The sequence below is a fragment of the Capricornis sumatraensis genome, chromosome 4 (assembly GCF_032405125.1).
Source record: "Capricornis sumatraensis isolate serow.1 chromosome 4, serow.2, whole genome shotgun sequence".
NCBI lineage: Eukaryota > Metazoa > Chordata > Mammalia > Artiodactyla > Bovidae > Capricornis > Capricornis sumatraensis.
The window spans coordinates 144,619,167-144,639,993 of NC_091072.1; the positions used below are offsets into that span (position 1 = coordinate 144,619,167).

Here is a 20,827-nt window from a genome sequence, read left to right on the forward strand (position 1 = left end):
ATTTAGCAGCTCTCTCTTTTCCTGGACTGAGTGCTTAAAGACAGAAGGAACTTTGTTTTCTTCACTACTGTAGCCTCAATGCCTGCAACCACATTCAACATATTGGACACAATAAATATCTGTGCTAAAATGAATGTTTGCTGCATATTGGATATTAGCTACATAACTGATCTACAGCTTTTAATCTTCAGGTGCTCCTAGTGGATGGGAAAGGTGTCCCCATGCCAAATAAAGTCCTCTTCATCACAGCAAATGAAGCCAACCACAACTCTAACGTCACCACTGATGAGCACGGCCGGGCACAGTTCTCCATCACCACCACCAACATCAAGGGCACCTCCCTCAGTATCAGGGTAAGTCTGCAAGGAAGTTACCAGTGACATGAAGAAATCTAAGGAAAAAAGGTTGCAACCGAAAAGTGATGGCATTTCCAAGTTGTGTTTAGTCTTAAAGAAGACAGGGAAAAAATGAGAAATTAGAAACTAATTTAAGGTCAATTTTGAAACAATTTATTAAAAAGGAGGCAGCACAGAGTTGTGGTTAAAGTGGGGGAGCGGTCTACACATGCAGCCTGGGAGAGGTAGGCATCAATTACTTCACTCAAAGGATTGATGCTTTCAAATTGTGGTGCTATAGAAGACTCTTGAGAGTCCCTTGGACAGCAAAGAAATCAAACCAGTCCATCCTAAAGGAAATCAACCCTGAATATTCACTGGAAGGACTGATGCTGAAGCTGAAGCTCCAATACTTTGGCCACCTGATATGAAGAGCCGACTCATTGGAAAAGACACTGATGCTGGGAAAGATTGAAGGCAGCAGGAGAAGGGGACAACAGAGGATGAGATGGTCAGATAGCATCACTGACTAGATAGACATGAGTTTGAGCAAGCTCTGGGAGATGGTGAAGGACAGGGAGGCCTGGTGTGCTACAGTCCACAGGGTCGCAAAGAGTCAGACGCGACTGGGTGACTGAACATAAACAAATATAAACTCAACTCTTGAACAAATGCTAGCTACAGAAATTGTTCTCAGACCTCTAAGTTTGCAATATTACATTTATTCATAATATCCATTTGAAACCCATTCTAAATGAGGCATCTGGAATTCTTCAGTTTCTGAGGATCAGTTAGTCTCCTCAGTGAGGTTTCATAGCTCCAGTATCTCTGTCTGAATACATAAAGTGGCTACAGAAATGCAAGGGAACGAATCAGAGTCAAGGATGCCTCTTCATATGCTCTTCAGAAGTATAAATACCAACCCAGGAAGCCTCTGCCATGTAAAGGGTCTGCAATACAGATAAACAAAATAAGGGACACTTCTCTCTCACTTTTTAGTGTGGAGCAAAAGATTTCTAGGTACACTAGTTAAGGTAGGGTACTAAACTAAACCAATTTTGTGAGCACACTGTCATTCTCTCTGATATATAATCTATAAGCTAATACTGGTTTTCTAATTCATCAGGTCAAATACAAGGATCATAGCCCCTGTTACGGCTACCAGTGGCTGTCAGAACAACATGAAGACGCTTATCACAGTGCTAATCTTGTGTTCTCCAGAAGCAACAGCTTTGTCTACCTTGAGCCCTTGCCTCGTGAACTGCCCTGTGGCCAAACTCAGACAGTCCAGGCACATTATGTGCTGAAGGGACAGGTCCTAAAGGATCTAAAGGAGCTCGTGTTCTATTACCTGGTGAGAAGGAGGGCCACCTTCACTGTCTGTAGATAAAAGCACTGTGTGGGCATTTATGAAGCTCTTTACATTCCTTCCCTGAAGGCTCAGATGGTAATCTGTCTGCAATGTGGGAGACCCAGGTTTGATCCCTAGGTCAGGAAGATCCCCTGAAGAAGGGCATGGCAACCCACTCCAGTACTCTTGCCTGGAGAATTCCAGGGACAGAGAAGCCTGGCGGGCTACAGTCCACAGAGTCACATAGAGTCGGACACGATGAGCAACTTCCACTCTTACATATCACTTCTTTGACCTCTTATCCACGTTCCTTTTGAAAGTTTGACTTCTCTCCAATCTAATTATTGCCAGTAGGGGCTTAATAAGACAGGCATATTACATGGAGGGCAAGAACTTTGGCTAAGGGCTCTTTCAGGCAAATTAAATCCCTTTTCATTTTCTTGTTTGCAGATAATGGCAAAAGGAAGCATTGTCCGATCTGGGACTCACACACTGCCCGTGGAGCAGGGAGACAGTGAGTATTTCTATAATCCCTCATGCTTGCCCTCCTCTGTCACATGCAGCCTTATGCTGCAAAAATACCAGGAATAGTCTCAAATAGAGAGAGACTGTTCATCCCACCCTCAAAAAAAAAGTTGAAAAGGGAGACTTATTTGGCAATCTAGTGGTTAAGACTCCACACTTCCAATGTGGAGGGTTTAGGTTTGATCCTTGATCAGGGAACAAAGATCCCACATGCCTCGTGGCCAAAAAAACCAAAGCATAAAACAGAAGCAATATTGTAACAAACTCAATAAAGACATTAAAAACGGTAAGCATCCAAAAAAATATTTAAAAGAAAAAAAAAGAAAAGTTGAAAGGGGAAAGCAATAATGTTGCTTTTTTAACAAACACTTTATCAAATATTTTTCTTTTCCTTCAGGTTAATCTGTTCAGACTTAAAATGTTGAGTTGGTTCATCATCTATGCTTACTCCAAATTTTCCAAAATAAATACTCATGAACCTCCTCAAAATGACATTTCAAAATTGTTTTAGACAGTGGAAAGAAGCTAAAACTTTGCAGTGTCTTTTATATATTGGGTCTTGTGCAGAGTTATTTATGTTTTCACATTATATTTCGCTTTTGAAGGTATTTATGACTTATGAAGAGATAAATTGAGTTTTTCCAACATTGAATCGGACTTTCCACAGGAACATATGTGAAACAATATAATCTCTGAACTTTTCACTTATCCTAAGGGAATCTAAAAGATCCCTTACTAGAAAATTATCAGTGAACTACTCTTTTGTTGCTTCTTTGTAGCAACATAGAAGCGCTACAGTAGACTTAGATAAGGTTGATTCAACTTCTAACAAATCTATGTATGTGTCAAAAAACAACTTTCAAAGGAGCTCAGTACTCCTCTTAAGAAGAAAAACTAGAATATTTGGTTCATAGAAAGTTAGAGGATATAAGGGAAAATACAATGCATTAAACTCTTACTATTATATCTCACAACTGCAAGTTCTATTTCCTTCTCCACTGTGAAGTATAGATCAAATGGAAGCCAAGCAGATGTCTTCACATCCTTAGATAACATCAGAATTTTATACAGATGAACTCAAGCTTAACTCAAGCTTAAAACTGGGGAGAAATCATTATGTGATTTTCAGAGATGAGAATATTGATAAAGTTTTTTTTAACCCAGAGTTCTTAGAGGCAGTCATCCATTTATTGCATCTACTATTTCTTATATCTGCTACATCTACTGGGCTTCCCTGGTGGCTCTGTGGTAAAGAAATTACCTGCCAAACAGGAGACTTGGGTTCGATCCCAGGGTCAGGAAGATCCCCTGGAGAAGGAAATGGTAACGCACTCCAGTATTCTTGCCTGGGAACTCCCATGGACAGAGAAGCCTGGTGGGACCAAGTTCATGGGGTCGCCGTGAGTCAGACAGGACTTAGCGACTAAATAACATTACATTACTAATAGAGTCATTAGCCAAACCAGGCTTCTAAAATGACTTTGTACTGATACAACAGAAAAGCATTATTTTAGCCTTGAACTCTAACCCATGATCACTTCCTTATTGTCTCTGTGCTCCAGTGCAAGGCCATTTTTCCATGTCAGTCCCCGTGGAGTCAGACATCGCTCCTGTCGCTAGGCTGCTCATCTATGCCATTTTGCCTGATGGAGAAGTGGTAGGGGATTCTGCAAGATATGAAGCTGAACACTGTCTGACCAACAAGGTGAGTGTTTTATATGGTAAAATTTTCAACATTTAAAACTATGTTACTATCACTATCAATTATTTTCTACACTTGCGCTTTGGGGTCAAAGGGGTTAAATGAATTCTCCAGAAATTTTCAGCAAGGTAATGGCAGATCACACTAAGAAGCCACATCAAGAGAAAAACAAATATCATATATTAACACATATTTTTGAAATCTAGGAAAATGGTACAGATGAACTATTTGCAGGGCAAGAATAGAGACGTGGATGTAGAGGACAGATGTGTGAACAAGGAGTGGGTATAGAGGGTGGGATGAATTGGGAGATTAGGATTGATGTATACACACTAGCATGTGTAAAACAGATAGTGGGAAGCTGCTGTAAGGTACAGGGAGCTCAGCTTGGTGCTCTGTGATGACCAGGATGGGTGTTGGGGGAGGAGGGTGGGAGGGAGGTCCACGAGGGAAGAGATATATGTATACATATAGCTGATTCACTTCATTGCACAACGGACTCTAACACAACATTTTAAAGGAACTATATCACAATTTAAAAAAAGAAAGAAAGAAGCCAAAGAAGCGTCTTCACAGTGGAGATCTATACTTCACAGTGGAGAAGGAAATAGAACTTGCAGTTGTGAGATATAATAGTAAGAGTTTAATGCATTGTATTTACCCTTATATCCTCTAACTTTCTATGAACCAAATATTCTAGTTTTTCTTCTTAAGAGGAGTACTGAGCTCCTTTGATTTTGTGACTCCTAGCACAAAATCCCCATGCATTATCTCTTACCCAGTTCACAGTACCTTGTTCCCTTCTTTTATGGTGAAGTGTTGGGAAATATGAATCAAGTTTATATGACTACAAAAGAGCCAAAAAAATACAAGAGTGTCTAGAGCTATTTGCATTCTAGCCACAGTTAATGAACACCTCATCATGTATCAAAGATGGAAAGTGGAGTCTCAAATTTAATAACTTATAAAAATAGATATCATTATAATGGCTCAATTGATGAATATCAGAGTGACAAATAGGGAATCAAAGGCCTTAAGACTCACACGGCGCCAAACATCAACAAAGTCAGGGTGATTTTGCACCAAATTTGAGGAACACCCAGGAAAGGCTGGTGAATCCATGGATCAATCAGGAAATTTGTTCTTCTGACTTTGTCCCCAATTCCACAGGTGGGTTTGAACTTCAGCCCTGGACAGAGTTTCCCGGCCTCCCAGGCCCACCTTCGAGTCACCGCTTCCCCTCAGTCCCTCTGCGCCCTCCGCGCTGTGGATCAAAGTGTGCTGCTTATGAGGCCTGAAGCTGAGCTCTCAGCAGCCACGGTGAGTTCTGTGAGCCCCAGGGGCCAGGAAGGGCCCCACGGGCGACTCAGAGCAAGAAGAGTGGGGTGGGTTCTATTAAAGTTATATTTATCTAAGAGTTAATCATTTTGAGCTCTTTCATGTGCACCTTTTTTTTGGTAAGGAAGATATTACATATGAATATATAGGGTTAAATGATGCATGATCCAAAATCCCTGATATTGAAGAGCTTTATGAACCCAATAATAAGAGTTTTCAAACTAGTTTCAATATTTCAAAAAGTCTTAACAGAAGTGGTACATATACCTGCACTAAGACTGCACAGGCTAAATGAAATATCAAATTTTTATAAGAATTGTGTCAGTTGTAACATTGCATTTCCCAAGATGAACACAGTTTCTGAAGGAAGATCTATATTGTCTCTGATGAATAAAAATTAGGAAAAATTAATTGCTGTGTGACAAATGACATTAATAAATGAAACCTTTTAAAATATTGGGTTAGGGGACTTCCCTGGTGGTCCAGTGGCTAAACTCCAACCTCCCAAAGCAGGGGTCTGGGGTTTGATCCCTGGTCAGGAAACTAGATTCCCTCATGTGCAACCAAGACCCAACACAGCCAAATAAATACTAAAAAAGAAAATAATAATAATACATAGAAAAATAAATTAAATGAGATAAAATATTGGGCTAATAGGAAAAATAACAAAAGAATATGGTGAGTGTAACAACAAGAAACTACTTAATATATCCTAATAGTAGTTTGCCCATTTCTTCAAATTTTCAATGAGGCCAATTGGAATACCTCTTACTGAAGTTTTTTTTTTACTATCAAAATTTTATAAAGGGAAAGTTATGTTTTTTCTTCCCTTCAAGAGAAACATAAGTAAAGGACTTTTGGGTCCTTCCAACGGTATTTAATTAAAAATCTTAAGATACTTCTAAAGGAATTCTTAAATGCATAGTGGAAAGAAATATGTGGGCAAATTAAATTAATGTTTTATGCTTATATAACATAAGTTCTGATGCTGGGAGGGATTGGGGGCCGGAGGAAAAGGGGACGACAGAGGATGAGATGGCTGGATGCCATCACCGACTCGATGGACGTGAGTCTGAGTGACCTCCGGGAGTTGGTGATGGACAGGGAGGCCTGGCGTGCTGCAATTCATGGGGTCGCAAAGAGTCGGACACGACTGAGTGACTGAACTGAACTGAACTGAACATAAGTTCACAGTTCTCAATATTTTTTTAAATTATAACAACCTCAGTGGATAGATAAGGCAGAAGATTCTACTAGTTTGTTAATAATAAAACAGGCGCTTTCAGGTATTTAGGAGCAAACCTGGGTTAGAACAAGAGTTCCTCTCAATCTGTGATAATGTTTCAGTAATGAAATGCCTGCAGCTAGGGGGAGCCTAGTGGGCTGCTGTCTATGGGGTCGCACAGAGTAGGACACGACTGAAGCGACTTAGCAGCAGCAGCAGCAGCAGTAGCATAAGTCATTCAGTCCACACATACTTATTTAGTGCCTACTGTGTTCTGGATGTGCCTACTGTGTGCCTAAATTCTGGGGATCTCAATAGTGAACTACTAGAAAGAAAAAAATCTATGCACTCATGGATCTTGCATTTTTGTAGATGAGATAGACAATAATTACATTATACACTTTCAAGAAAAATAAAGCAGAGCAAGGAGACAGAGATGCTAAAAGGGAGCTGCCTTTGAGAAAATGTTTCATTTCATTGTGCTACTCACTAATCTAGTCTTGTCAAATAATTTCGTCAAGATTTTTATGTTTGTTTTATTCTTCTGTTGAAGTGAATTTGCAAGTATCATTTTCAGTATTCTACAATCAAAGTTTATGTATTTTATAAAGATATGGAGCATTTTGTTCTCATCATTAATAGTAAGAAAATACCACCCTGACCTATATAGAGGATACAGGCTTATCCATGTGCCTGTTTAGAACATGCATCCATTTACTTTGTTATACACTGAGTCTGTTGCTAACCACCAGGTAGAGAAAAAACCATTACTTAATTCTCTCATCCCAAAGTGTTACACAATCTCTCAAGTACAGCAGACTTCAATTTCTCTTAATTAAATTTTATTTCATTCCAACATAGAGTCTAGGGTTTGTCTCTGAATTATGTAACAAAGGATAATGATCTTTGGATACTTAGATAGGAATGTTTGGGGGCTTTTTCCCCCCTAACACTGTTAAACATCTTCAAAACCACCTTCTCTATAAATTATCTAAGTAACAGAGCCACTCAAAGAAAGTCTGGCATTGATTAGTCTTTTCATTTCTCCTTGAACTTAAGAAAAATAAGCCACAAATAATTTTGGCCTTTTTTAAAAAACTGTTTAATCGTTTTGTGGGGGCATGGTGCCCCCCCTCTACGCTGCACAGCTTGTGGGATCTTAGCTCCCCAACCAGGGATCAAACTTGAGCCCCCTGCCTTGGAAGCGTGGACTCTTAACCACTGGACCTCCACAGAAGTCCTTAATTTTGTCCTTTTGTCCTTTGCATTTGTACAGGTTTATAACCTGCTACCAGTCAAGGACCTCAGCAGTTTCCCCTCAAGTGTAAATCAACAGGAGGAAGACAATGAAGACTGCATCAGCCATGACAATGTCTATATCAATGGAATCCTGTATTTTCCAGTATCAAATACAAATGAAAAAGATATGTATAGCTTCCTACAGGTAAGTCCCTTATACTGCTGATGGTCACTTCTTAAGGTTCACAAAATATTATCCATAGAAAGGATATTTATTTTAATGCTTCCGTACCATTGTTGAGGGCAATGGAACATAGGTCAAGTAACTTCTACAGCATCTACTAATAGTAGCAGATCTGCAAGAGCAACATAACTAGGACTGGAACTTCTGGGACTATTAAGCGAATTTTGTTTTGGCTTTTTACTGAAATTCATTGCCTTATGATATTTATAAATATCATATATGTAAAATAATTACCTTTGAAAAAGGTTTAAAGCCAGAATAAAATTATCTCTTTATCAATTTCCTTTCTACTCATGTGAACATTAAAAGTTTAATATTAACCTAGCTGGATTATTTGTTCAATTCTATGAAAAGAAGAATGGGTATAAAATATTGATGTACTGATTCGGTTATGATTTCCTTTACAGGATATGGGCTTGAAGGCATTTACCAACTCAAAGATTCATAAACCCAAGATATGTCCACAGCCTGAACAATATAGAATGCAGTCTCAAAGACAGCCACTATTAGCTTCTCCAGGTAAAAAATTAATTAATTGCCTAATATATTGAACCAAATAAAATAATTCTTTAAAAAAAGATAAAATGTGATGAAATTAACCAAAAAGAACTTGTGATTCAAGACATGGAGAGCAGACTTGGGTTGCCAAGAGGGAAGGAAGGTTTGGAGAGGGGTGAACTGGGAGTTTAGAGTTAGTAGATGCAAACTATTATATATAGGATGGATAAAAATTGGGGAATGAAGAGCTTTTTAAATTCTTGATCCTCTCACTCCCATAAACTATTTCTCAAAGCCCCTGTCATAATGTCTGAGTATGGTTTTTCTTTGCTCGTGCAGACCGAATCCAGATCTCAAGTCATAACCCTTTCCACTTAGAACAACATGGAGTAGCTGCAGAGCCTCCTTTCTGCCTCTAGGTCTCCTCTCATAAACTATCCAAGACTCTTTCTGCTTCTGCGTCTCACTGTTCTCTGACTGGGGCTCGCTTCCCCCAGCTCACATATAGCTTACTGTAATACTTCAGAATTCACCTAAAAATATCACCTCCTCCAAGAAGCTTTCCCTTAACCCAAGTGTCCTTTCCCAGTTCCTATCTTTTTCATCACCCTATTTCTTTTGTTGCACTTATTACAATCTCTCATAAGCTTTATCTTTATAGTTATTGTTACTGTTTCCTCCACAGCCTTAGCTGAAATGAGAAGAAATGGTGGTTTTATACATTTTGACGATACTTCAGAGCCTCCCACAGAGACTGTGCGAAAGTACTTCCCTGAGACATGGATCTGGGATTTGGTGGTTGTAAGGTAAGCAACTTCTTTTAAATTACTTATTTATTTTATATTTATTTTATTTTCACTTTTCATTTATTTTATTATTTATTATTGACTCTGCTGGGTCTTCCTTGCTGTGCACAGGCAATTTCTCTGTAGCATGCAATGTTGTCTGATAGCATTTACCCACTGTAGAATGTCTTTCAAAATTGGAGTCAGTCTTCTCAAATTCTGCCATGGCTTTGGCAACTAAGTTTATGTAATATTCTAACTCTTTTGTTGTCATTTCAACAGTTTACAGTATCTTCCACAGGAGTAGTCTCCATCTCAGGAAACCACTTTCTTTGCTCATCCATAAAAAGCAACTCCTTATCCATTCAAGTTTTAACATGAGATTGCAGCAATTTGGTCATATCTTCAGGCTGCACTTCTAATTCTGGTTCTCTTGCTATTTACACCACATCTGCAGTTACTTCCTCCACTGAAGTCTTAACCCCTCAAAGTCATCCATGAGAGTTGGAATCCACTTTTTTTTTCACTCTCTTGTTAGTGTTAATAGTCTGACCTTTTCCTATGAATCATGAATGTTCTCAATGGCACCTAGAATGGTGAATCCTTTCCAAGAGGATTTCAATTGACTTTGCCCAGATCCTTAGAGGACTCAACCATTTATGTCAGCTAAAGCCTTACAACATATATTCCTTAAAGAATGAGACTTGGAAGTCAAAACTACTTCTTGATCCATGGACTTCAGTGATTATTGTGTTAGCCGGCGTGATGACAACATTAATCTCATTGAGCATCTCCATCAGAGCTCTTGGGAGACCAGGTACATTGTCAATGAGCAGTAGTATTTTGAAAGGGATCTTTTCTTTCTAAGCAGTGGGTATCAACAGTGGGCTTAAAATATTCAGTAAACCATGTTGTAAACAGATGTTCTATCATACAGGCTCTGTTGTTCCATTTATAGAGCACAGGCAGAGTAGATTTAGCATAATTCTGAAGGGCCCCAAGATTTTCAGAATGATAAATGAGCACTGGTTTCAACTTCAAGTCACCAGCTGCATTAGCCCCTAACTAGGGAGTCTGCCCGTCCTTTGAAGATTTAAAGTCAGACACTGACTTTTCCTCTCCAACTATGAAAGTCCGAGTTGGCATGTTCTTACAATATAAGGCTGCCTCATCTACATTTAAAAATCTGTCATTTAGTGTGGTCACCTTCACTAATTATCTTCTGGGTAACTTGCAGCTGCTTCTATATCAGCATTTGCTACATCACCTTGAGCTTTTATGTTATGGAGTTGACTTCTTTCCTTAAGCCTCATGAACCATTCTCTGCCAGCTTCAAACTCTTCTGCAGCTCCCTTACCTCTCTCACCCCACAAAGAATTGAAGAGAGTTGAACCAAAGACAGTTGGGGCCTTGCTCTGGATCAGGATTTGGTTTCAGGAAATGTTGTGGCTGGTTTGGTCTTCTGGCTAAATCACTCAAATTTTCTCTATGTCAAGCAGTAAGGCTGATTTTCTATCTTATCATCTAAGTGTTTACCCAAGTAGTACTGTTAAATTCCTTTAAGAACTTTCCCGAGCATTCATAACTTGGCTAACTGGTGCAAGAGGCCTAACTTCCAACTTGAATTTTTTAGAAAGCTTAATCATTTCTAGCTTTTTAAAAAATTGCATTTATTTATTTTTGGCTGTACTGGGTCTTTGTTGCTGCATGCAGGTTTTCTCTAGTTGCAGTGAGTGGAGGCTACTCTTTGTTGTGGTGTGTGGGCTTCTTATTGCAGTGACTACTCTTGTGGAACATGGGCTCTAGAACGTAGGCTCAAGTAGTTGCACACTGGCTTAGTTGCCCTGAGGCATGTGGGATCTTCCCAGACCAGGATCAAACTCATGTCCCCTACATTGGCAGGTGAATTCTTAACCACTGGAACACTGGGGAAACCCTATTTCTAGCTTTTGGTTTATTAAAGTGAGAGGTGTGAAATCCTTCCTTTCATTGAACACTTACAAGCCATCCTAGGATTATTAATTGGCCTAATTTCAGTATTGTTATGTCTCAGGGAATAGGGAAGCCTGAGAAGAGGAAGAGAGTTGGGGGAATGACTGGTCATTGGAGCAGTCAGACACACACAGCACTTACCTATTAAGTTTGCTGTCTTATATGGGTGCAGTTCATGATACCCCAAAACAAGTGAAATAGTAACACCAAAAATTAATGATCACATATTACCACAACAAATAAAATAATAATGTAAAAGTTTGAAATATTGAAAGAATTACTTCAGAGACCTGAAGTGAGCAAATGCTGGTAGAAAAATGATACCAATAAACTTGTTGGTATAGCCACAATTTGTTTAAAAACACAGAACTGTAAAGCACAGTAAAGTAAAGCACAATAAAACGAGGTATGCCTGTGTTGGGCTTCCCTGGTGGCTCAGTGTAAAGAATCTGCCTGCCAATGTAGGAGACACAGGTTCAGTCCCTGAATCAGGAAGATCCCCTGAGGAAGGGAATGGCAACCCACGCCAGTGTTTTTGCCTGGAGAATCCCATGGACAGAGGAGCCTGGTGGGCTATAGTCCATAGAGTCTCAAAGAGTTGGACACAACTTAGCAACTAAACACAACAACAAGGCCTGTATTTTAACTGCCTGCTTTTTGTTTTTCATATGGCCATCCTCCCCAGCTCTTCAGGTGTGCATGAAGTAGAAGTAACAGTCCCTGATACCATCACTGAGTGGAAGGCAGGGGCCCTCTGCCTGTCCAGAGACACTGGACTTGGTCTCTCGCCGACCGCCTCTCTCCGAGTCTTCCAGCCCTTCTTTGTGGAGCTTACGATGCCCTACTCTGTGATCCGTGGAGAGGCCTTCACACTCAAGGCCACAGTGTTAAACTACCTTCCCAAATGCATCCGGGTAATGACCTCTCTTTCTTAAATTGAACACAGGGTAACCATCCAATAAATTAAGAACTGCATTCCTGGGAATACTGACAAACTTCCTATTTATAAGATGGGCTCACCAGGAGAGAATACTGTCAGAAATATTCAGGTATTATACGACCGCAGTTTCTGATATCTCCAAATACCAAATGACAATGTGAAACAAGGTTCTGACCTCATCATAATCCTCATGTCTTCTGTTCTCCAAGATTTCAAACTATGCATTCGTATATATTAATATTTAACTTTTCATATATGATTAATTATATTAAACTTGATTTTTACATCTCACCATAACTGTTTGTAAATCTTGTATACTCTGCTGGGAGACCTGAAGGTGCGGTTGAGATCCTAAGCCAAGAGAGCGGGAAGGAGGTTCAGGAGGAAGGGGATATGTGTACAGTTAAGGCTCATTCACATTGTTGTATGGCAGAAACTAACTCAACACTGTAAAGCAATTATTCTCCAATTAAAAATAAATTTAAAAAAAAAATCCTAAGCCAAAGGAATAGAGCTTCCACAGGCAACAAACCTACTATCATGAGTTTTCTTTAACTCTGCTCCTACCACGTGAAAGAGCAGATTACTCCCAAATACTAAGGTTTAGATGTCAGATCCACCCATAAGATGCTCAGTCTTCATTTATATTATCTTCAGTGTTAGGCAACCTGAAATCTACTTAATCCCCCAATGTGCTTTATTTTAAGCCATTCCCTCTTTGGTTCCCTTTTCCTCTGGTCCATTTGTCTCTTCGTCTCACCCATGGTTTCAGGTCAGTGTGCACCTAGAAGCCTCTCCTGCATTCCTAGCTGTTCCAGAAAAGAAGGAACAAGAGACTCCCTGCATCTGTGGGAATGGCCGGCAGACCGTGTCCTGGGCGGTAACCCCAAAGTCCTTAGGTGAGAGACAGCCTTTTATAGGCAATTCTGTACCTAAAGATTGTATATATCTATGGGATCCTTATATCCAGGCAAAGAATGTGCCCCCTCTCCACCAGATGGTAGAATATTTTTTCTCTCTTTCATTCTAGGATGTCTAGAAGGATACCTTCTTTCCCTCACCTCCATCTCTACCTTGGATTCTCAGTATCATTAGCCTCTGGTCTATGCTACTTCCATTTCTGCTCCTATATTTTTATAAACCAAAATAAAAAGTCACATAGCATTAAACATGTATAAACCTTGGGGTTTGGAGTCACTGAAGAAGACAGAGATGGCGTTCATCTCTACTGGTCCCCATTTTCTAGGGAATGTGAATTTCACAGTGAGAGCAGAAGCAGGGAAGTCTCAAGAGCTGTGTGGGAGTGAGGTGCCTATGGTCCCTGAGCATGGAAGGAAAGACACAATCATCAAGTCCCTGTTGGTTGAGGTAAGTAAGCCTGCTGTGTTTTGTTTGTTTGGTTGTTTTTTTTTTTTTTTTTTTTTTTTTTGATGGGTTACAATGAGTCAAGAAAAACAGTGGTTAATCCAGTTGGAGTTTCTGCTTTTGGGTAAGAAGAACTAAATAATATATGATCATGTGATATTTCACAATATGATTCTCTCTCTCTGTCTCTCTCTCTCATCTCTACCTCTCTTGATTTAACTTTATAATTCCCCTCCATTTCCCATCTATCAATTTGTCTCCTTCATATATTGCTTCAGTTCAGTTCAGTTCAGTCACTCAGTCGTGTCCAACTCTTTGAGACGCCATGAATTGCAGCATGCCAGGCCTCCCTGTCCATCACCAACTCCCAGAGTCCACCCAAACTCATGTGCATCGAGTCAGGGACACCATCCAGCCGTCTCGTCCTCTGTCGCCCCCTTCTCCTCCTGCCCCCCAATCCTTCCCAGCATCAGAGTCTTTTCCAATAAATCAACCTTTTGCATGAGGTGGCCAAAGTATTGGAGTTTCAGCTTTATCATCAGTCCTTCCAAAGAACACCCAGGACTGATCTCCTTTAGAATGAACTGGTTGGATCTCCTTGCAGTCCAAGGGACTCTCAAGAGTCTTCTCCAACACCACACTTCAAAGGCATCAATTCTTCAGCACTCAGTCTTCTTCACAGTCCAACTTTCACATCCATACATGACCACTGGAAAAACCATAGCCTTAACTAGACAGACCTTTGTTGGTAAAGTAATGTCTCTGCTTTTGAATATGCTATCTAGGTTGGTCATAACTTTCCTTCCAAGGAGCAAGCGTCTTTTAATTTCATGGCTGCAATCACCATCTGCAGTGATTTTGGAGCCCCCCAAAATAAAGTCCGACACTACTTCCACTGTTTCCCCATCTGTTTACCATGAAGTGATGAGACCAGATGCCATGATCTTTGTTTTCTGAATGTTGAGCTTTAAGCCAACTTTTTCACTCTCCTCTTTCACTTTCATCAAGAAGCTTTTGCTTACACTTAATCAATTTGTTTATATAATATGTTTGAAAATCAGTTCCAATACTTTTCTTCATCAAGAAACCTGTAGTTCCCCTATGTCCTGAAAGTCTCTCATTTCTAACTTTTTTTCTTTCCACCTAAAGCCTGAAGGACTAGAGAAGGAAGAAATATTCAACTTCCTGCTTTGTCCATCAGGTAAGACTCGGCCATCATATTTAAAATGACATTGACTAGAGTATAATATTTGAAGTTCAAAGTATTTTATATATACCCTTCCTACACTTTCCCTATGAGGTAAGACCCAAAGAACCATCAACCCATTTGGTAAGTGAGGAAACTGCTTCTTAAAGAGGCCAAGTAATTTGATCAGGGGACTATCCTTATTCCATGAATTCTGAGTCTTTATTTCTTAAGCACCTGTACAACTATCAAAATGACCTTCTGACTAGTGTATGATGTGGTTATAGGTTTTAATAGAAAGTGGGTAGATTCAAAGTGAATATTGCCAAAGAGGATATTTTCTTGGATATTTAGTAATACAACATGGGAGGCATATATATAATACAATTATAATATACAATACAATACAAGTAGCTGAATTGCTGAATTCAAGCCACTGCAACACCGAGTTTTGCATAGCTAACTACATTAGAGAATGAGGCTATGGTACTTCCTGAGAAAAGGTTTCCATAGCCTGTACCATTTGTCCTGTCAATATTTGTTTGGTGTCGATTCTAACATCTTATCAGTCATTCCAAGGAGGAACTAAAGAACCTTATAGTAAAAGATATAGCTTTATCTTTGTGGAGAATTTCCTAGTCTAAATAAAAACATTTATAGAAACAGTACACTAAGAAATTTATCAATGCAATGTGTTATCTCAAAGTAATGTCTAATCAACATCATTTCTTGCCTTTCTCTTCATACTCACTTCTCTTTATTATATTTTTTGTCATGTCAAGACTTAACATATTAATATATGAAATGTATTCTTAAAAACATAATTGCCTTATTGTTTAGCCTTGTTTCTACATTTAAGTGAACTTACTGCTTACTACCAAATCCATCATAGATTTTCCTCCATTTCTGAGTTTTTCATTTTGATTTCTCTCTCATGTGTCTAGGGCTAATCATCAGAGTTTTATTTAAATTAATTTTAATTACCCACATAATGCAAAAAATACTTTCTCCTTAAAAAAAAATCAAAACCTCATATTAAAGGCTATTGTCACCACCTTGAAATCTTTTCCAATACTTTAATGATTATCAATGTACATTTTTAAATAATACATTGATAAATTTGTTTCTGTATGTGTGATTTACATAAATGGATAAGTTTAATCATATAACTTGCTTTCTTTTTCACTCAAGGACTTTTATCTTAGAAATCTCTCCATGTTACATTATAGATTTAGATAATTCCTTTTAATTTCAAACTATCACAGTTTTGCTTGGTTTTATAGCATTTCCCAAATTGATTTTTCTCACTATTTGCTGGACTAGATAGATAGATGCCTCCTTGTGTATATATGCAAGTATATCTAAGGTAGATACCAAAACATGAAATTCCTAATTAAGAGCCAGTAATGTGTATTCTTAGGCTTAATAGAACTAAACAAAGTCTATTACCTAAATATGCTTCTATTTCCACCAGTTTATATTTCCCTGCATTATCACCAGCATTTGTTACCATCAAAGTTTTTAAATTTTGACCAAAAATGTGGATTAAAAAAAAGCATTGTTGCTTTAATTTACATTTCTCTAGCTGAAAATTAGGATGACTTTATTTTTGCACACTTATGAATTGCTTTCATATCCTTGACCATTTTCAATATGTTGGAGTAGTTTGGATTTTTTTGGATTCAGTTGTATACATTGATTCTTTATCTACTAACTAATTTGTAAATATTTCCTTTCATTTGGTAATTTGTCTTTTTGCTTTGCTTATGTCATGTTTTCTTACAAAATGTTTTTTGAATGTAAGAGAATTTTTTGATATACAAGTAATATATAATTAATATAACTGTATATTTAGCACACAATTATATATTTAACTACAGGATTAAATTTAACTACATGACTATGTAATTAATATAACTGATAGTACATACATAATTGATGTATCCTACTTAATGAGTTTGGAGGAAGTATACACTTGTGAAACTGTCACCACAATCTATACCATAAACTTATCCATCACTTGCAACAGTTTCCTCTCACTCTCTAATTATTATGTTTTTTGTAATATACGATATATCCTATTAGCAAATGTTTGGATTTCACTTTCATGCATTGGAGGAGGAAATGGCAACCCACTCCAGTATTCTTGCCTGGAGAATCCCAGGGATTGGGGAGCCTGGTGGGCTGCCATCTTTGCGGTGGCACAGAGTCGAACATAACTGAAGTGACTTAGCAGCAGCAGCAAGAGGTACACAATACAGTATTATTAACTCTAGGCACTACACTTTACAATAGACCTCTTGAATTTATTCATCTTGTATAACTGATACTTTGTGCCCTTTGTCAAAAGTTTCATTATTAATCTATAAAGATGGAATTCAGTATGATGATAAATACTACAATTTTTTCTTTTCTTCTTCATGTTATTCACCAATATTAAAAGGCCAGCAAGTGTATGCTTATCAGCAACTATTAATTTCTTTTCAGTGAGTCAAATACTCTTCATCTTTACCCCCTGCCCCATGTCTAGGGTTTCCATAAAAATACTGTGTTCATATCTGGTGAAATTTAATGGAAGTAAAGACTGAGCATTAAGGTAGAATTCAGGAACTTTTGAGTGACAGCTGAAACCACCACCAAGATATTCTGACCATAGTCTGGTCTTAATGAAACATTTGAGTTGTGTTCAACTCTTTGCAACCCTATGGACTACACAGTCCGTGGAATTCTCCAGGCCAGAATACTGGGGTGGGTAGCCTTTCCCTTCTCCAGGGTATCTTCCCAACCCAGGGATTGAACCCAGGTCTCCTGAATTGCAGGCAGATTCTTGACCAGCTGAGCCACAAGGGAAGCCCAAGAATACTGGAGTGGGTACCTTATCCCTTCTCCAGCGGATCTTCCCGACCCAGGAATCCAACCAGGGTCTCATGCATTGGAGGTGGATTCTTTACCAACTGAGCTATCAGGGAAGCCCAGAAAAACTAGATTTTGGGCTTCCCTTGTGGGGAATTACAGAGAATCACGATATAACAGGCTCTTGTCAATGTGTAGCCTTCTTTCGGCTACAATTCCACACACGAGGAGGCTGGGAAAAGAAAGATTCTAGAAATCTCAGAGTCCCATTCATATATGTTGAAGATATTTGAAAAACTGGAATATTAAAAGAGGGACAACTTTTCAGAAGAAGTTTAGGTTCAAGGCATAGTTCTGGCTTCTGGGTCTTGGAGCTCTTTAGGAAGATATACAGTAGAAGTCATTTTCATCATGGTTGATTTGTTTCTTTCTCTAGGTGCCGAGGCATCTGAATCATTACCTCTGAAGCTGCCACCAAATGTGGTGGAAGAATCTGCCCGAGCCTCCTTCTCAGTTTTGGGTGAGTCTCCAGCCCTAAGGGACTATAGGGACTAGTGAACCATATTAGACAATATCTACTATTTTTTCCATAAATATTTTCTCAAAATAACAGCTATAATTTTAACTTCTTTGTTCTCTTCTCCTTTGGACTTATTTATTGCTTTCAATCATACTTCTGTACTTAAAAGACCCACTCTTCCTAAAAATCCTCCTTTCTTTACCTTAGCTAATTATACATTTCTTCTTAATGATTCGGATACATCATAATCTATAAATTTTATGACTTCCCATCTCTCCCATTTCCTAGGAGACATATTAGGCTCTGCCATGCGAAACACCCAAAATCTCCTCCAAATGCCCTATGGTTGTGGAGAACAGAATATGGCCCTCTTTGCCCCTAACATCTATGTTCTGGATTATCTAAATGAGACACAGCAGCTGACTGCAGAGCTCAAGTCCAAGGCTATCCACTACCTCAACACTGGTGAGTGACTGAATAAGTGCATGAAAACTTTGCAGTGTTATTTTAATAACAGATTGGATTCTCCAGTAGGCTTGAGTTACTTATCCATTCTATGATATGTAAATGTATCATTCTAGGATATTTACAATAATAAGACTACTATGACAGTTAATTTCATGAGACCTATCCAGTGTCCAACCTCCGATAAAATGTTTAGGACTCAGAACCATCCAACATATTGCAACAAAATTTAGGGAATAGCACAAAATGCCAAGGCATTTTGATGATTTGTCTGGCCATGCCATGTACAATATATCATGTTGCTTATGAAACTTCCACTCCAGGTTACCAGAGACAGCTGCTCTACAAGCACTTCGATGGCTCTTACAGCACCTTTGGGGAGCATCACGGCAACAGTGAGGGCAATACTTGGTAAGGGAAAGAAAGCTTTTACAAGCTTCTATTTTTGTGTCAGCTCTCTTACATATATAATCAAAATTATATTCCCAGTAACCCTATCAGATATTATCATTAAGCCTATAGTTAGTTATACTGGATAAATATACAAGACTAGCAAGGCAACAAGCAAAAAAGCTGAGATTCGAATACACATATGTTAGACTTGTCCCCAGAATTCATCCTGTTCATAATACATCAAGGTATTCTTTCTGAAATAGCTATTTTTTTAAAAACAGCCTCCATAACCATGACTTTTTAAATGAGATAGCCAGTGACCATATCACATAACTTCCAAATAAACTGTGTTAACTTCAGATTATGTTTTTTTAGATCAGATTCACTTTGATCACTAATAAACTAATAGTGAGGAAAGAAATGAGATAGTCCCAGTGATATCAAACATTATTTTTAAATCCCTAAGGTAGGAACATCCCCAGTGGTCCAGGGGTGAAGACTGCCTTCTAACAGAGGCAGTGCATGTTCGATCTCTGGTTGGGCAGCTAAGATCCCACAAGCCTTATAAAACAGAAGCAATATTGTAACAAACTCAATAAAGACCTTTAAAATGGCCCACATCAAAAAAAATCAGAAAAGAGATACCTCAGGCAAAACAGTTTCAGAAGGTACCACATGTAACAGCTGTATACGAGAAAATGCTACCATCTACAAAAGAAAATCACTAAAGATTTAAAGCCTTAATCAAACAGAAAAAAAAAAAAAGTAACATTAGGAGTACAGCTGACCCTTGAAAAACATGCAGATTATGGGTACTGACCTTCAGCAGTAGAAAATTCTACACTGTCACTCTACAGTTGGCCCTCTGTAACCCAATTGTCCATCCACAGATTCAACCAACTGGGGATCATGTAATACTGTAGTACATATTTGTTAAAAAAAACCATTGAGTAAGTGGACTCATGCATTTCAAACCATGTTGTTCAAGAGTCAACTATACTAAATCCAGCAGACTCATCAAGTAAAGGCAATGGAAGCGCTAAGTGCACAAGTATGTCTGTTAGATGACTCACATCAGTGTATGAGACGTGTCCTATGCAGGCTGCTGCTGTGAAGTGGTTATGAAACCACTGTACCAACATAGATGTGATCATCACTTCCTCTCCCCCACAGGCTCACGGCCTTTGTACTGAAGAGTTTTGCCCAGGCTCGAGGCTATATCTTCATTGATGAAGCACATATTACTGAAGCTCTCACCTGGCTGGCCCAAAAGCAGAAGAGCAATGGCTGTTTCAGGAGTTCTGGGTCTCTGCTTAACAATGCCATCAAGGTGAAGTATTCCCAGGGCTATTTTTCCTTTGTCCATTATACTGTCCACAAGAATAAGGAGAGGAAGTGATAACCTAAGGATTCCTTAAGGAAAGTATCAGATGAAAATAAAACCTGGATAGCAGCACCAGAAAGAGGGGATGGAACTTAGGGTGACTGTGATACTTTGCCCCACGGTGATGAATATGGATTAGGACAAATCCCTTGACAAGAGAATACAAGGAGCTGATGAAGAGCATTCTCAGAAGTTACTGGGAGTTTTTAAATTACTGAGTCAAGTTCAGTACTGGTAATTGGTCTGTTCAAACTTTCTATTCTTCCTGGTTCAATTTCTTGAGAGATGGCACCTTCTAGGAACTTGTCCACTTCTAGATTGTCCATTTTATTGACATACAGTTGCTGATAGCACTCTCTTATACTCCACTGTATGTCTGCAGGTCAGTTGTAACTTCTTTTTTCACTTCTGATTTTATTGATTTGGGCCCGCTCCCTTTTTTTTTCATGACGAGTCCAGTGAAAGGTTTATCAATTTATCTGTATTT

At 38.7% G+C, this 20,827-nt stretch overlaps 1 protein-coding gene across 1 annotated transcript in view; it reads left to right on the top strand.

Moving 5' to 3' along the window:
- The window catches only part of LOC138077662 (alpha-2-macroglobulin), a 48,846-nt gene that overhangs the window by 14,338 nt on the left and 13,681 nt on the right, over positions 1-20,827 (top strand). Inside the window, exons 11-26 of the mRNA XM_068969774.1 lie at positions 192-353; positions 1,462-1,689; positions 2,137-2,200; positions 3,774-3,916; positions 5,084-5,233; positions 7,753-7,920; positions 8,367-8,478; positions 9,143-9,263; positions 11,920-12,148; positions 12,947-13,073; positions 13,421-13,542; positions 14,689-14,740; positions 18,015-18,098; positions 18,387-18,563; positions 18,887-18,974; positions 20,130-20,286. Of these exons, the coding sequence (XP_068825875.1) occupies positions 192-353; positions 1,462-1,689; positions 2,137-2,200; positions 3,774-3,916; positions 5,084-5,233; positions 7,753-7,920; positions 8,367-8,478; positions 9,143-9,263; positions 11,920-12,148; positions 12,947-13,073; positions 13,421-13,542; positions 14,689-14,740; positions 18,015-18,098; positions 18,387-18,563; positions 18,887-18,974; positions 20,130-20,286 (2,184 nt within the window). The remainder of the gene's footprint in view (positions 1-191; positions 354-1,461; positions 1,690-2,136; positions 2,201-3,773; positions 3,917-5,083; positions 5,234-7,752; positions 7,921-8,366; positions 8,479-9,142; positions 9,264-11,919; positions 12,149-12,946; positions 13,074-13,420; positions 13,543-14,688; positions 14,741-18,014; positions 18,099-18,386; positions 18,564-18,886; positions 18,975-20,129; positions 20,287-20,827) is intronic.